We start from the raw sequence: 17,323 nt of genomic DNA on the forward strand, positions 1-17,323 counted from the left end.
GGCAGCAAATCCTTCTCAGGCTGCTCCAGGAGGGGGCAGCTCAGGGGGCTCCGTGCCTTTTCGGATGGAGTCTGTGTTGATAACGGCGATGAGCGACGATCTCCTGGCACACACCAGTTACGTTCCTTGCATGTTGCATCTCTTCTCTTTGACACGCTCCCGGAACCCCAGTACAAAGGAGGCCAGGACACACAGGGAAGAGCCCAGCAGAGGCCTCCAGGGTGGTGCGGGGCTCGGAGCGGCTCTCCCGGCGGGAAGGCTGGGACTGCTTGTCCCGGAGGACGCTCGGGGGCTCCGGCGCACGCCCGCAACCACCTCCGGGAGGCGCAGAGGGCAGAGCCGGGCGGACGAAGCGGCGGCCACCAGGGGCGCCAAAGCGGCGGGGCGGTGCCGGGCACGACTCCGCCCCCTCCGCCACTGACGGCCCCGCCCCGCCCCTCCCTCCCGCCGTCGGTCCTCCCCGGGCGCCGTGCGCGCGGCTGCCGGTAGGTGGCGCTGTGAGGCGCGGCCTCTCCCGGTGCGCCGCGCGAGCCCGGCCGCGGCGTCATATGACCGCGGCGCGGGGGCGAGCCGGGCCGAGAGGGAGCGCGCGGTGCCGAGAGCCGCCGGAGCCGTCCCGGTCCTCCCGGTCCTCCCGCCAGTGCCCGGCCGTCGCCGTCCCGCCGCAGCCATGTTGGCGCTGCTCTCCCGGCTGCTGGACTGGTTCCGCTCGCTATTCTGGAAGGAGGAGATGGAGCTCACCCTGGTGGGGCTGCAGTACTCCGGCAAGACCACCTTCGTCAACGTCATCGCGGTGAGCGGCCCGAGCGGGGAGCGGGGAGCGGGCCGTGCCGCGCCGTGCCGCCGCGTTGTCCCTGCGGCACCGGGGGGCAGCGAGGCCTGCGGGCGGCCTGCAGGGACGGGGCTGCGTGCGGCGCGGGATCGGGCCCGGTGCTTGTCTGTCCTCCGTCGGCCTGCAGGCTGTGCACGCCGTAACCAGCGGTGTCATCGGCTGCTTTCCCCGCTGGATCGTTTCGGTGCTCGTCGGTAAATGGTTTAAACGTTTCCCACTCCGTTGTCCTTCCTTTTATTATTATTATTATTATTTTGTTTTTAAACCTGTACCGATCTGTGCACTCTCTCGAGCTGTGTGCCAAGTGCAACTCCCAGGCCTTGCAGCAGCAGCCTGCTGAGCCTGGGCCTGCTTATCAGATGCAGGAGGGCCGTGTGAGTCCTCCCTCCCACATGGAGCTTTGCTATTGCTGAGAGTGAGAAAGAATGGCTGGATTGGATAGATTCCGTGGTCCCTTCAGCGTCCCGTAGCGCAGCTGCGGTCACTGGGGGCGAGCTGCGATTTGTCAGCTGGAGTCGAGAAGCTAATATGGAGGCCGAGGCACCCTTTGCTTTGCAGGGGATGTGACTGGCTTGAATCCAGTGCAACCAGAGCACTCGGGTCTGAACCTCGACTTCAGATCCAAGCACGCTTCTACCTCTTCTATGAGGCTGTGTGAACAATGAGTGTTTTTATGCTTGTATTTGGATGAGTAACTCGATAGTGAAAGGCACTGCCACTCTCTTGCAGTTATACATAATTCTTGTTACGCTTACCATGTCAAAACATAACAAAGCTCACGCGCAGTTGGGGATGTTGGTGCTTCATTGTGTGATAAAATGGTAAAAAGTACCTCTTGCTCAGCCTGGTTGTATGAAGCAAAAGCTGCTGGACTAACGTGAGAATTCCAGAAGCCTTTTCTTTGACATACTACTGGCTCTCACTGCTTTTGGTCTTGGATTTCTGCAGATGGAGCTTGGCCACTGAACAGCCTCAGCCTGTGGTTGCTGACCTGACACTGATGTGAGGTTTTCAGATGGACTTGGGCACTCAAATTACTTTGCAGGTTTTTACTCCTCTGCTGTCCAGGATGGTGATAGTCCATGTCAAACTATTACTTTCATGTGTTTTGGAACACATCCACTTCGAGGTTTTATTTGTGAAACTAGTGCAGGCACTACAGAGCGTTTAAGCTCTCTAGATTCTCGATTGTCCCAGGTGGCAACATTACTAAAAGCAAAGCTGACAACTGTGCCCAGCTTGCTTTTCTGGAGATTGAAGCTTGCAAGGTTTCAACTGCTTATTAGGTTCACACCCAGAAATTTATCTGAGTAAGTGTCATTCAAACAGGCTTGCAAAACTGAGTGAAATAAGGAAGTCATTATGTGTAAGGCACAGCATCGTTAACTGTTTTACGTTTGGGAGTAGCAAGTCACATTTCTGGAGCTTTTAATTAGGAAATCTGGTGACTCTTAAGCAAAACAGAGTGAGGGGACTTGCTCACGTCTTTATTATTGGTTTAAAGAATTAGTAGCATCAACTGTGGCTGTCAGCATGATATTGCCTCTTACAGAAAGAGTAGTTCAGTCCGTGGCATGAAGAGCTAGCCTTGTGCTGCCTGGGCTTTAATTCAGAGTGTGTGTTAGTAGATGAGTGCTGGAGAAGAATACTTGCTCCCTGCAGACCAGTTAATGGTTTGGATGGAAGCAGCTGTTGTGTGCTGGGATTCCATCAAACTGAACTGAAAGGAATGACACAGCAAGGTGTTAGCCTTGTAGACCAGCTTTAAGAGCTGCATTGCATGGCAGGATGTGGCTCAGAGTTGTGCTCTGCCTAACAGAAGAGTGTTACCAGTCTCTTGACAGCATGAGTTTAATCTAATGTAAATCTCTAATGTAATCTTGTGCCTTGCGTGGGTACCCAATCAGATCAGGCACATGTAACTAAAGGAAAACTCAAGCCCATTACCTAGGAGGCTTGATACAGCTCCTGGCTGCCACTGAAGAGGAAAGGCCGTGGAGGGCCAACAGTCTGGTTCTAGAATGTTCTTTCTAGGTTGGGAGCAGGATTTGACTGTATCTGTGCCTTCGGTGTGAACAAACACTCAGTTTATAATTTAGTTTGACTAGTGGGTTTAAAAACCATAGCAGAGAAATATAGTTGTAGCTAGATGCAGCTTCTGCTTTGCTAAGGCTCCCCATTAGTCACTGTCTCTAATTAGATATTTAGCATAAGTTTTCCATGTGCATGAGTAAACTTGCTCACAAGGGAGGATGTCATTTCCTCCCAGTTTTAATTTCCATAATGTGGATGGCCTGTGGCTCCTCTCAGTGAAACTGCGTGTCATCTCAGTAGCACCTCTTGAATTGTGAACTTCTTATCTGAGGGCCTGAGATAGCCATTGTTTTCTGGAGCCTGCAGAATCTTCTGTTTGCATCTCTGCAGCTAGTGCCTGTCAACAGGCTTTGATCGGAGCCATCAAAGCTGCAGGCCACAGCCGTGCTGCTATGGGGAGATGGGGCAGACAGCTGAGTTCCACTGCCATGTGATGCAACTGCAACATGACTCAAGCAAACCGGTGGCTTCCAGGCTGCGGACAGGCAGTGCTGGGGAGTGGTGGGACGCCGTTCAGTTCCAGAATGTGCCTCAGGGAAGAGCAGCATTCCCCATTGCACACTGAGCCCTGATCCAGGCATCGGGCGCTGCAGCTCTAAAACTTCATGGTCTGGTCGGTGGGGAGGACTGCAGTGATGAGGACGGACAGACTTACCCTAAACTTGGTCTGTTCTGTCTGCCCCGACCCCTTTTGCGGGATTGCTCTCAAAGTCTGAATTGATGTGGATGGTTTTTAATTTTGGAATATCTGAGCTTTTGAATGAGGCTTTGGTTTCTGGAAAGAGGCGACTTCAAATGAAACTCCTCTGAAGGAAACATTCCTTTAGGCAGCTGGGAGCTGTGATTTCCGTCAGTCCACATGACGAACTTTGGTATAAAGCTATGCTGGAGGAGTATGGAAAGAGATTGTTCCAAGGGGCTTCACTGCTGCTTTAGTGCCTTGTGAAGCACCCAGGTGGATCCTGGGTGCACGTGTAGCTTTGCAGCACTTAAGTGAGAAGTGATGCCTCCTTTAGTGAAGGGTTTCTTGATTGCTCAAGTCTATTGAAATGGATTGCCTCACTTCATTAGGTAATAAAGCTAATACCAGGTGACTCATGCTCCAGTTAATGCTTTCTGTGAGGTCTTGCTTGCTGTACTCCAAGTGGTCTGAAATAGGTGACTGAAATCTCAGTGTTGGTCTTCTGTCCTGGTCTGGAGTTCCCACATCACACTCTAAGCAGCACAAGGACCTCAAGTGGTAACGCTTGAGGAAGACAGCACTTCCATGGTTGTCACGGAGGTGTGAAGTGTCTCAAGCTCTTATACAAGTGACTTCTAGCTAGCAATATGCCTCGTTAGCTTGTTTCACTTCTGTGTGGTTGTTACGTGATAGTGCTCCATGTTCTTTAAAATATGCCATTGAAGTCCCTGTTGGAGAAGCAAAAATGTGTGTTTGTGTAGACTTCAGCTGTTTTGCTTTCAGCAGCTGCTCACAGAAATGCTGTTGTGAAGCTGTTTCAGGGACTTAAGTCTCAAGGACTTCTAAACCAACAGTGATCACAACAAGTAGTTGAAATGCTGAAGTGTTTTGAGAAGGAAATTAACTGCAGAAACTGGAGTGCTGATTTGCCCATATATGATGCACTTTCTTGGTAGAGGCTACAAATGTTGCATAGGATGATTGGGGTAGGGGTGGCTTTATGTAATGCTGAATTGACTGCAGACTGTGTGGGTGAGCTGTTGTAGCTGAAGTGGTGTCCAGTGCCATGCCAGAGGGGAAAAGAAGGGAACACAAGCTTTACTGCTACAGTTTGAGTTCTGCCTTAAATTGTTTCGTGATTAAAAGAATTTCTAGGGGAGATGCAGGAAACAGAACTCCAGTCTTAAGATCAATTACTTGCTCAAGTTGCTTAGGGATTTGTGCTGCTGTCTGATATGCACAACCTGCTGGAAGTTAGCAGTCGTCTTATTGTAGCTTGTGGCTGCAGAAAGATGGGTGCTGAGACAGTATCTTTTGTTTTGCTTCGGACTTGAGACAAATGGTGGGTTAGTAAGCAGCTTGATTCACTGATAACTCTGTATTTATGAAACAGACAAACACCTCTCCTCACCTAGCACACTTTTTGTGGTGGTAGACGATGCGAGGTTAAATCCTTGTCAGAAGTGCTCTCATCTACCCTTCTGGAATATGATCTGTAATGATAACTGGCACTTTGCCATCTCATTCTCAGGGGAAACCTTCAGTGGGAGCTGGCTGGCAAGGCTGCCTCTGGCCTGCTGCTGGGCTGAGCAAGCAGAGAGCAGGCTTATGGCAGAGCAGTGCGGCCTCAGAGGCAACCTGACAGAGTTGAGGATAAAAGCAGCCCTTGTGAACGCGGTTGTGCTGACATACAGTTGTCAGTAGACCCTGCTACAGCAGGCACAAACAGGAACTGACCAGGGAAACAGCGTGGAAGGCTGAGGTGTGGTGCAAGGGCTGATGTGATGCTGACTATGGCTGGGCTGGCTGGCGCCCAGCAAAGCACTCGGGTGTCTGTTGCTTTCCTGTAATAATGAACTGTTAGGTGAAGTTCAGTGTAGTGCAGCCCTGAACCAGAGATGGTGTTAGCTCACTTGTAACAGATGGAACAGGCTTGGTTGTTGTGTAGAGAGAGCATTCATAAATGCTGTGGTTTGTGCAGCAGCTGGCGCTGACTGTATTGGACACAGGTGGGATGAATCAAAACTGGTTCATGCATGTAGGTGTCTGCCCTGCACTCCTAAATTACTTCCAGGCTGGAAGCAGTTTTGCTGCTTATCAGGTGGGCTGATACTTGGGCAGGGTTTCTGTTTCCCTATGGTAAAACCTTACCTGCATCTTTCCCATGCCAGCTTGTTACAAGAACTGTCCCTTGGTGGGCAAAGAGCACAGAAGGCTGGTTTGTTGCCTCTGGCCAGCTAAGAACTCCCTTCATTTTAGTACTTCGGGTCTAGTATTTGGTGTGATCTGCAATATACGGCCTGTTGGCTCAAGGCTGTAACTGGGCAGTTCCACACTGAGCTTTACTGTAGTTAGTTGTGAGGCACCAACTGAAGGCATACTGCAGTACCTGGACGTGCCAAGAAGAAATACTAGAGAGCACCTGTGCATAGCTCATCTCAGTCACTGCAGCAGTGGCTGTACTATCTTCTGTTGAACATCAATTCTCATCTTCAGCAACCTTCATGTAAGTTTTGTGGAACGTCAGTGCCTGACCTAAGGAGTTGGGTGGCACTAAGTCTCTAATATATCACGTGCTTGGGTTCTTCAGTAGCCTGGAATATGGCAAAGGGAACATCTCTGAAACCAGGAGGCTCACATGCTAATCATGCAGGTTCTTTCTGCACAATGGTCTCTGAAATCTGGTCTGTTTAGTCTCCATCTTATCTCTCACATATGGACAAGACTTAGCTTTGTGACCTTCACTCAACAGCTTCCATTAGTGCTGCCTGGTCTGTATGGCTGCAGAGCTGAGGGCCTCTTCATAATCACTTCTGGGGCACTGGGCTGATCTGAGAGGCCTCAAAGAGATACGGTGTCTGCCTCTTGGAGTATTTATGGGTGCTGAAAACAGATGCTACTGCTAGGTCTGCCAGCAGCTGCTCTGCTGTCCTTGAGTGCTTGAGCAATGCTTACTGCGTGTGACAACAGCTAAGCATGTTCAGACTGAGAATAGAAAATATTTCTTTTCTTCTCAAATTGTTTTAAAGCAAACTTCAGTTTTAGAAGGAGAAAACATTATATTGTGAAAATAAGTACTAGGGCTGAGTAATGTGCTTTGGGGAAAGCAGGCAGGGGAGAAGCCTGACTCAAACTGAGCTGTATACTAAGAACAGCACATTCTTCTTCTTGCCCTGTGACAGCTTTTTGCATGCAGGTAGAGCTGAGTGCCTTGGCTCTTTCTGGTTTAACTGTCTCTTGACCTGCCTTAAAAGACAAGGCGAATTTCTCCAGTCATGCTGGCTGAACTGCAGCACCTGCACTCATATGAATAAGTCATTTCAAGTTGAGATCAAAAGTTCACTGAAATACTCAGAACATGAAGATGGATTTGCCTCACAAAGCTGCGTTTTGTGCCCACCTCCTCAGAGCCCACAGCCTCCAATCTTCCTCCAGGGCAAGGACTTGCTTGTGTTTTGGAGATGGAGCAGTAAAAGCACCTGCTGCCCTTTCATCCCGCTTCTGACAGCTCAAAAAGTCACTCGAGCAGCGCTGGTTTGTCTCACCCACAGAGCAAGGTATAAAAAGTTGAAACACAAGTTGCTACGCCGCAGTCTCGTGGCTCCAAGTCTGAACAAGTTGTTCTACCTGGGTACACAGCATGGGCATGGAGTGCTTGGGAAGTAGCATGGGGTGCAGCAGCTCTTCTGAAGACTTTGTGAAAGCCTGTGATGGATCGTGGCAGCTGTTTCAACACGGCTGTAAGTGTGTGGGAAGGGAGGAGTTGCTTTAATGTGAAGGGATCTGTATTTTCAAGTGTCTGTGGGAGAGCATTAACTGTTGGTTGAACAGCTGTCTGCTGGAGGATCTAAGAGCATCTGAGTCGGAACTGCTAACAGCTTGTGGAGCTCTGGAGCAGCAGATAAACGGAGGTTCAGGGAGTGTTTGGAGATGGAGGTTAGGAGGTGTGGGTGTAGGTGTGACTGCAGGGCCAGGAATGTGGTGGTTCTTGAGCCACCGTAGCAAGCTGACCCTTCAAAGGCAAGGCCAGCAGGCTTTGGGCTGAGCTGCTTCAAACAGGGAAGTGGTGCTTGCCCACCTGCTGCTGAGCTACACATCATCAGGATGGCTGCAGTGGGTGAGCTGGGCAGCGGGCGCTGGAGGCGGTGGTGGGAAGCTAATGAACAGGCATCCAGGTTGTGTGCGTGCTTTATTAAACTTCACAGGAAAGCTGGGCTCTGAAGCAGTGCTGTGTGAGATTGCTATGCTCTTCTGTATAGCTTAAGCAGTTGAAACTTCTTTCTAATGGGAATGCAAAGCAGCTGTCTACGAGATTTAATCTGTCGGGGTTTGTTTTTTGACTGTTTTTTACAGCATCATTGCTTAGATTTAAGGTCTGGGTTAATTCAGATGCCTTTTAAAGCTGTTATCTGTGTAGCTGTACATCTGGGAAGCAGATCCTAAATGTGGAAAAACGACCTCCTATTCAGGAGGCTGCTTGCTAGCCTCACATTCAGGCCTGGATGTATTTGCCGTGCGGGTCAGCAGCGAGAGCAAAGTGCCATTTAGCTGAAAGAGTCGGGCAAATGAGCCAAAATGAGATGAGAAGTCAACTGAGAACGTACGGATGGTGTTGTTTCTTAGGGTAATACTGGAGTCTGTGTATTGTGCAGAGCTTCTGGCTTTGATTTGCTGGTGGAAGATCACAGTTCTGGTGTGGAGCGGAACAAGCAGCTGAAAGCATGGGTTTGTGAGTGACAAGTGAATGACAAGGCTTTGGTATTTACAGGCTGGCTGTCTTCTGGCAGCAGACGCTGAAAAGATGTGGTTTAAGCGTGTCCACGCAGACTTGGCTTCTTCCAGCTTGTGAGCAATTGGGTCCAAACTGTCGGGTGTAATGCTTGCTGCTTCACAGAAAGGGCTTTTCATTCACACTGGCTTCTCTGTGCAGTTTGGGTTGAGAGAAGCAGAGTTTCTACTGCTGTGGTATTGAGCCCTAATTAAGCAATTGGCTGCATTTGAGTTGACCTTTCTTTCCAAATCCGATGTGGCTGCCTGGTTCTATTAAGCATAACGGATGTAGTGAGATGCATAATGCCCACAGTGGCTGAGATTCACCTTCTGCCAGAGACCCAAGGCTGCATGGGAGAAATCTGTGCTGCTGCTGATAAGGCCTGTTGTGGCCGCTGGGTTAGCTACCAGAGCTTGGCTTTTATCTGTAGCACAGCGTGAAAGTGTAACTGAGAGTGAAACATCTGCTGCTACAGAGGCTCTCTAATGTTACACTGTTTTGCAGCAGTTATCTCAGAGCTTAAGGTGATGCTAAGCAGGTAGCATCAGGTTGTAATGCTTTGATTTACTCTTTGATTGCCTTTTCCACTGCTGAGAAAGGTGGGCACAGAGGTAGCAGACCTGTCAGGTCCTTCCACCTGCTGTCTCTTAAGACTCTTCAGGTATCTGGTCCATGCTTGCGGCTTGAAGCCTTACCCCTAAGTGATTTATTACTCTGAATTCTGTAAGAGTAGCTTGCATCAGAGAGACATCTGAGTATTTTAGCTTCCAGGTGACCAGGAGATCCTGTGGTGCAGAAGCTGGCTCCTGTACCTGCCCTGGCTGTTTGTTCAACTGTGTCAAGAACTTCTCTCGAGTAACTTTGTTACCTTGGCTGCCTCGAGGCTTGAAGGATTATTTAAGTCCTTGTGAGAAGCTCTGTGACTGACCTGAAGCAAGCTTCAGCTGAAACGCATCAATGTAATACATGTGATTTCTTGGCTATGAAGCCTTCAGCTGGGAGGCACATAGTAAAATGCTGCATGTTTCTCTAGCTATGTAAACTAATTGCCTAAGTGCTGGATTTAACTTTTCTTCTTTCTCCAGTCAGGTCAATTCAGTGAAGATATGATTCCTACTGTGGGCTTCAACATGAGGAAAGTGACAAAGGGTAATGTAACAATAAAGGTATGTGAACATTGTTGACTCTCAAACCCGTAAGAAGATCTTCAGATCTAGTTTAAAAATGCTTGCTCTGTTTTGTTCCCACTATTGGTACACATGTAGGAGACTGAAAAGGCCTAACTGAGTTTGTCCAATAGCTTAAGAATGCACTTGTTTGTTTATAGGGTTTCTTACATGAGAAACTGTTTGACTTCCAGATGCATGGACTGCTTAAAGCAGTGCTGTAACAATGCTGTCTGGCTTTAACGTGAGTGAACTGTCACATGTTCAGGGCACAGATTTCCTATTCTTCTACTCCTCAGTATTGCTCAAGGCTGTAGTCAAAAGCAGGGTTTTAAATTGGCATATTTTCATGTATTCTACAGTATGTTTCCATGAAAACGTAGTATGTGGGTGTTCAGTGCATCTGGTACGAGATGCTCTGGTTTTTGTTGTGTGCTATCGGGGCTGTAAGCTTTGTGCAGCTGTATTTTCACTGCTCGTGGAGTATTTCTAAGTGAAAGGTCTTGTGGGTGGCACAAGAGAAGAAGAAAACAGTTTTGACTTCTTATATTGTCCGTTTAAATATAGTGTATGGCTGAACTTACCTTTTTTTTTTTTTCCTTTCACCTGAGATTTGGGATATAGGAGGGCAGCCCCGGTTCCGAAGCATGTGGGAGCGATACTGCAGGGGAGTTAATGCTATTGTGTAAGTGTCATCTTCCTTGGGCTCTACTTCACTGCAGATTTGCTCTTCTGCATCCAGCCTCACAGTGCATACTTGGCTCGACAGCACTCAATTCTGACACTGTGCTTGAGCCACAGTGACTTCTTTGCCTTTGAGTTGGAGGCTCAAGCTGGGTTATTTTCTCATCGCTGTCTAATCCCACATGCTAACATGATTTCCCATTTGACTTGGGTGGCAGTGTAGTCTAATGGGAAGGATCCCGTTTACATGATCGTGGGGAATTTCTTTAAAAAAGAACCAAATTCTTTGCTCAGGTGACCTAGCTCTGTTTAAAGCTTCACACGTGCTCAAAACTGACTGCATAGCACACAGACAGCTGGTTCTGGAGTAGTTTGGTCTTGCTAAACTAACCTTCAATTCTCTTTAAAGCTATATGGTAGATGCTGCAGATCGTGAAAAAATAGAAGCCTCTCGGAATGAGCTGCACAATCTTCTAGATAAGCCACAGTTACAAGGAATCCCTGTAAGTAATTTGTCTCATATCACTGTTAAATGTCTTTGAAAATTGTACATAATCCTAGTGCCACTGAAGATTATTTGAACTCTGAAGTATAGTGTGAACATTCTAAGCAATATCTGATCCTAGTGTCTAAAATCCAGTTGTTGACCTCAGCAAGTACTTCAGTGATCATTCTTGACTTGGTGCCACCCAAAAAATGTGGAGGAGTAGATTGTTCTGCCGTATGGAGTTGTGCTCTGCTAGGTCTGCTGTGGTAGATGCTAACCAGAGCTTTGTACAGACTCAGTCAGTTTGGGAGATCCCAGTTCACTGAGTTTGTTCTCACTTTTATCAGCTGATCTCATACTTGCTTTTTGCACAAAAGAGTATTTTTGGACACCCTCTTTCCCTGTAACTAGGTCAACCTTTCTTCTCAGCTTGGCTTACTACTGAATCTCTTCCTCCATTGGATTTAATAGTCTGGTGCAGGCTGTTGCTTTCCTAAGATATGAACAAACAAAGCAATAGAAACAAAGCTGAGACTGTTTCTGCTTTGAATTTCAGGTTCTAGTACTTGGAAACAAGAGAGACCTTCCTAATGCTTTGGATGAGAAACAGCTAATCGAGAAGATGTAAGTCTAACCCTTCTGAGGAGATTAACTCATCAATGAATTTGTTTACGTGGGGATGTTAGATGAAGAAGCTATTTATAAGTAGAAAACACAGTAGCAAGTAGATGAAACGTCGTACAGAAACAAGTTACATGATGGAGTGGAAGCAGTTTAGATTTTCAATGCAGTGTGCTTGATGTAATGGAGCTGTGTGTTTTAACTTTGTCTCTTTTATAGGAACCTTGCTGCTATTCAGGACAGAGAAATCTGCTGCTACTCAATTTCTTGCAAAGAAAAAGATAATATAGGTAACTATTAACCTAAAACTGTATGCATTAAGAAGAGCTCTATGCCTTGTACTGTAGGACTAAACTAATTTTGCTACCATCAGGTTAGGAGAAGGCAGTAAAGGCTGTCAGACTGGCTTTAATAATGATGTTTATCTGAATGTAATTATGTGAGCAAGACCAAGGTATCACTTGAAGTCTTTCTTAGAGGTGTGGTTGATTGAGGAACCTGCATCTGCAGCTCCTTCAAATGTTGCTTGCAAGGCTCTGGGCTTTTACAGGACCTGAACACAAGCAGCAAGCTTTCAGGATATTATTCTGTTAATCTGTCTTGGACCATCCTCTAGGGAAGGGCTGCCCAGTCCTCTTGTGTACTTGAGACTGTGGGCAGACCAAAGTGATGCTGGTTATGCAAATACAATTCAGCACTTGAATATGGAACTTTTCTCTCTCTTCAGATATCACTCTTCAGTGGCTTATTCAGCATTCAAAGTCTAGAAGAAGCTGAAGTCTTCCTGGAATCTCCAGTACCAGTTGGCCATAATCTCAATTGTCCACTTCCCTCCATAATGAGATATAACCCGAAAATCCTGTAACAAGAATCTGCCTTTTCACAGTTCATTTCTCATGTGCACTGCTGAAGACTTGTATTCCTATTATGTCACAAAACAACTAGAGTTGTCATAAAGTCAGCACAAATATTTATTTTACAACCATCTACGGTGGGAGGGTCGTGGGGGGGCTTTTTAAGAAAAAAATCTACCATGTTAACTATGATGGTACACTCTGTTCTGGTTTTTCAGGGCCAGGTTTTTATATGATTTTCAGCAAGTGTTTTATTTCTAGTGTTTAGTGGCTTGAAGATGCTGATGCTTGACAGCATTAAGATTCTGTAAGATGCCACATACAGTAGTTAGAAAACATTTAAACGTGAGTTGTGGGATAGTTTATCTCACAAATGCATGTGATGTGTGTATTTAGCAGAGAAATGGATACTGTTTGCAGAGGGGAGCACAAGACATAGCTCAGCATCACTGATCTACAGCTGAGATCTTATCCTATCACTTAAAAGAAAAAAACATGATGAATTAGGAGAGTCAACTGCTTAAACTCATTTTGTTGCTTCTGTTTAACATTTGTCTGGGGAATGGGAATGGACTGTTCTGTCAAGCTTTCGAAATCGGAGTATTCCAGCATGAGAACAAATCGCTTGGTTCAAACACACGTTTCTATCTTTGGATTCTAGTGATCTCTATCTGAAACCAGAATACACATTCTGAGCGGCTGCATGACACTTAAATTACTGATGTTTTTGTATAGAGTCGGTTGTTGACCTTTAGCACAATATCTATGTAATTGTCTAGTGTCTCTCCTGCTCAATGAATAGCTGGGCACGGTTTCACCTGGTGCTATGAAACATCTCAGCTATTGTGACAACTCTAGAGCTGCCTGCTTTCTTGATGTAACCATGTGCAAAGTCTGTAAGTGGCAAGGTGAAATGTTCAACTGTGTCAAAGCACAAGAGAGCCAACGAATCGATCCTATTTCTTGACTAGCTTCTACAGTGTAGGGAAGTATATATAAACTAAAGATTGTAATGTTTTTGTAGCTTTACTTTCTCAATGACTTCAATATATTTAAAGGGACAGACTTGTGAAGACTGGTTTGTTCATACAGTAATGTCAGTGTAGCTTGCTAGTGTATACAAATACATGATACACCTGCTTGCATTGCCTCACACTGTGTGTGATTCTTCCTTACCTAAATGTGGAGTTTGCGTTACTTTGGTTGAAAACACTGCTTTGTCCGTATCAGTAATGACAAATCAGTTTTAGTTTGGACTACCACAGCCTTACTGTTCGTACAGCTGTTGCACAGACACTACGTGCTGCCTGCATTCGGTCTGAACTTGGTTTAACTTCTTGTCCCCTTTCAGTTCTCTGACGTGTGATTTCGATTAATTCATCATCTGGTGCTGTAGAGGAGAGGGTCTATTAACTTGCTACTGTAGTCCCTAGTTCAGCGTGAACTGCTACAGTTACTCTTATCTATCAAACTTGCTTGTGCCTAAAATATGGGAACTAAACTAGAATGTGTGAATCTTTGTGGGGGACCAGGTCACTGTTTAGTTAACTGGCCTATAGGTAAACTCGATGTGTTTGGTGTTTATCTACTTCACTGCTTTCAGTATTTATGGCATCCAAACACTACCAACTGTTAACCTGTGCATTACTCTCTGCATGTGAACAACTTATACAATTACTGAACTTTGTAAATACGTGGATTTTTTTATTTAGGTGGATGCATATGTTGGTTTACTGCTCTTCAGCTTTATTCAATAAACTTCTGTTTTGAGGGTTGTATTGACGCTTAACCGACTGACTGGAGTTGATGTGCTTAACTCATGGCATTGCGGGCTGCTTCTGATTAAAATTAAATGGGCAAAGAGGTGCGGTGAATACCTGAGCTTCCTCATCTTCTGTGGTTGCACTACTGATGTAAATGCTTACAGAACTATCTCTCAGGCCCGAGGCTTTCTCAGCTTACATAAAAAGGCTTAACTAGAGTCAGTCTCAGCAGTCCTCAGTGCTTTTCGTGCCTGTGAAAAGGACTTATTAATCAGCTGAAGGGTCGTAAGCAGGTCAGCCTTCTGGAGTTGTGTTTTTAGAGATAAAAGTACTCATATCTAAAATCTTGTTTCTTGTCATCTAAACTAGTCGTGGCTCTTCTAGCACAGGGATCAGATCTAGCAGCGTCTGATCGTTTCTTACCAATTAAAGCATCGAGTTTTGTATCTCACTGAAAGGTGAGGCTTTCATTGACTGTGGTTTCCAACAGAACGCCTTTTTTCTTCAATATCTGAAGCTGCACCCCAGTACTGTTGTTCCCCAGCATCATTTCATTCATTTCTCTTAGGTGACCTATTAACCTGTAGGATGCTATGCCAGCATCTTCCCAGTAATGGTAACAAATTAAATGTCTCCTGTGTGCTCTGCCTCCATGTAAGCCTTTACATTTCCTGAGCTGTAGCGTGCTGGCTCTTAGCTCTGAGTATTGGTCGTTTAGCATCTTTTGTAACTGGGTGTGCGGGGAGAGCAGGGAACTGTTGAGTAAAAGATCAAAAGCGTATTTCTTCAGTTGATGGGAGATCCCTGCACGCAGTGTTCACAACCTGAGGCTCCAGTCAAAGCGAGCATGCCTTGTTACAGTATTGCTGTTGTAACATTTGTCAACCTGGTCGGTCATTTAAATAAGCTGCAGTGCAAACTTGGCCCAGGGCCCATTGCTTGAGATGGCATTTAAATATCATAGTTGCTACTTGGCCACCTGTAAATGAACTATTCAGAAATGTTTGGTTTTTGCTACTTCACAAAATGACTCTGCTTGGGTTTTCACAGCTATTCTGCTGTTCTAGATGCTCTTGGTTACTTACAAGGCAGAAATGTAGCCCTTAAAGTGATGATGTGAATCCAGTGCTGAGGATTGCACTTTCTGTTTACTGGAGGCTTGATGAACTTGTTGATCACCCTTGTTTTGGTATGGAATAGAAGTGCAGTAAGTCTTTCCAGAGAAGGGAGGCTGCTCTCTCTGCCTTCTTGGACTGAAACAACAACTTGCTGTTCTGGCATAGTTAAATCCAGGGCTGAGCTCTGAAAATGAGAGGAGCTGTCTGCTGAATTTGGTTGCAGTAGTTGCGCTACAGAAATCTGTTGGGCCAATCTGAGTTCCCCGATGATTGCTTGACTCTGGCTCTGTAGCGAGCAACCTCTCTTCTGATGTATTTGCAGTAGGCCATTATTGTATGAAGAAAGGTGGGTCTTATCCCTGGTTCTGTCTGTCTTTTCACGGCTCTTAGTCGTGGATATGCACACAAATCAGACATCGGTCGTACCTGTACAGCTGTGTGGTGCATCAGTCTTGTCCTGTGTCCTTGTTTGAAACAGCTGTCAACTCTAAAGAATGTCAGCTTTAAGCACTAAGCGATCCCCCTTACTGACCGTGGGGCAGCAGGCTCCTGAAGGGAGGAAATAGTTGTGCATGCCCCCGTAGCACTGGGCTGAGATGAAGTGTTACAGCCCTGTTGGCTGCTCTGTGCTGTGTCAGGGAGGCTGGTGGGTCCTGTGTCCCACTGTAGAGCTGACACAGCCCTGGTGCAGCTGAGCGTCCCAGCAGTTGCACGGTGCACTTCTGCCAAAGCACTTGGCAATGGGAGAAATGCACAGGTGTGGGTGAAGCTGTTTTATGGCCCTGTTTTCTTATTCTTTGTACATTTTTGTGGAATCGGGTTGGAAATGCCATCCTCTTGAATGCTGGTAGGTTAAGAAAAACTCTGACTCTGGTGGAAGAAAGGAGGCCAAACCTTAAGCAGCCTTTCTGGTTAAAATAATGAGCATCATGCAGGGGTCTGGAATGACTGAAGTATGGTTTAGCTGGATTATCAAGTGAACTTTTCTAACGTCCAATTGTGTATAGTTTCTCTGGCTGTGCAATGGGTGTGCTGGCATGTCATGATTTGCTTAGTGTGTTGTGTGCCTTGTGAATGTTAAACCACGACTCTTGTTGGGCAGCGTGCCTCAGCTCTGCTCCCTGCTGGCTTGGTTTTGCACTGACCATACACTAGAGAGCTGTGTGAATACTGAGCAGGATGGAAGTCAGATTATCTAAGGCACCTTGCTGAGGGCAGTGTGCTGCCAGCTACACGAGCAGCAAAAAAAGGAATTCAGGAGTTTCGTTCCAAAATTATGCATTCAGAATGACGTGTGTCATGGAATCTCAGACTTCTGAAGGTTGTCTGTTGCTTCAGAACCACAGATGCTGAAAGTTAAAGCATGCCTTGGTGAAACATCAGGGATTTCTTCTACATGTTGCTTAAACAACAAACACAGGATGGCACTCAGAAGGGGTATGCACGTATTCCTAAGGGAGAAGTAGAAATGTGATGGCTTTGTTTCCATCTCAGAGGAAGGTTGGTAAGTAGACCTTTGTGCCAGGATTAGTGCCTTTTACTTATGACATTGGAGGCTTTATTCTGTTAAAGGCAACATCTATCGTTGTGATCATTTTGAAGTGCTTCAATAAAAGCGTTGTTGAAAAAAAACATTCTTTTGCATATTCATCTGTGGCAGGGCAGCTACGGTTGTGGTTGTTAGAATTGTGTACTTCATTAAGTTGTAAACTAGCAAATTTCAGTTATTTGGATTAACTGGGAGAGGCTCCAGCTTGCAGCATTGGATTCACAGTTAGGAGAGAAGGTGCTACTGCTTCTCAGGTGACAAAACCAACATCTTTATCCTGGACTGACCCCATTTTAAACGCTGTCATAAAGTAGTGGTCTGGAATATATACTTGAGGAAGGTTGAGGTTAATTTCTAAATGAGACTGGATTCTGGACTTCATGTTCTCAGTTTTGGGGGGGGGAAAGGAGCTGAATGTTGGTGCAGGGCTGGGTCGGTGCTGGGTCAGTGCTGTGGGCTCAGAGCGGTGTCTGTGGCAACTGGAGGAGGCCAGCAATGGCTTCAGGGTGGGAGAGGGGCTGTGAGTGCTGGGTGTGGGTGAGCTCTGGGTTGAGTGCAGAGAGCTCTTGGCTTCCTTGGTGTTTCTTTGGACTGGCATTGGGTCAGTGCTGCAATGGGAGCTTCCTGCTTAGCTGTAAACTTGCTGCGGCTTCTCTGCTCTGAGGAACCTTTCCTCATCCTTATGGCCAACAAGGAGGTCCT

General features: G+C 46.5%; 1 protein-coding gene across 1 annotated transcript; it reads left to right on the top strand.

The window, feature by feature from the left end:
- The first annotated feature begins 547 nt into the window (after positions 1 to 547).
- ARL8B (ADP ribosylation factor like GTPase 8B) lies at positions 548 to 13,980 on the top strand. Its single transcript, XM_052678703.1, has 7 exons — positions 548 to 793; positions 9,465 to 9,545; positions 10,157 to 10,230; positions 10,639 to 10,732; positions 11,273 to 11,340; positions 11,557 to 11,627; positions 12,065 to 13,980. The coding sequence occupies exons 1-7, from the start codon at positions 671 to 673 to the stop codon at positions 12,112 to 12,114; spliced, it is 561 nt and encodes a 186-aa protein (XP_052534663.1). The 5' UTR covers positions 548 to 670; the 3' UTR covers positions 12,115 to 13,980.
- Positions 13,981 to 17,323: the final 3,343 nt, after the last annotated feature.

The sequence above is a fragment of the Tympanuchus pallidicinctus genome, unplaced genomic scaffold, assembly GCF_026119805.1.
Source record: "Tympanuchus pallidicinctus isolate F22 unplaced genomic scaffold, pur_lepc_1.0 scaffold17, whole genome shotgun sequence".
In the NCBI taxonomy this organism is placed as follows: Eukaryota; Metazoa; Chordata; class Aves; order Galliformes; family Phasianidae; genus Tympanuchus; species Tympanuchus pallidicinctus.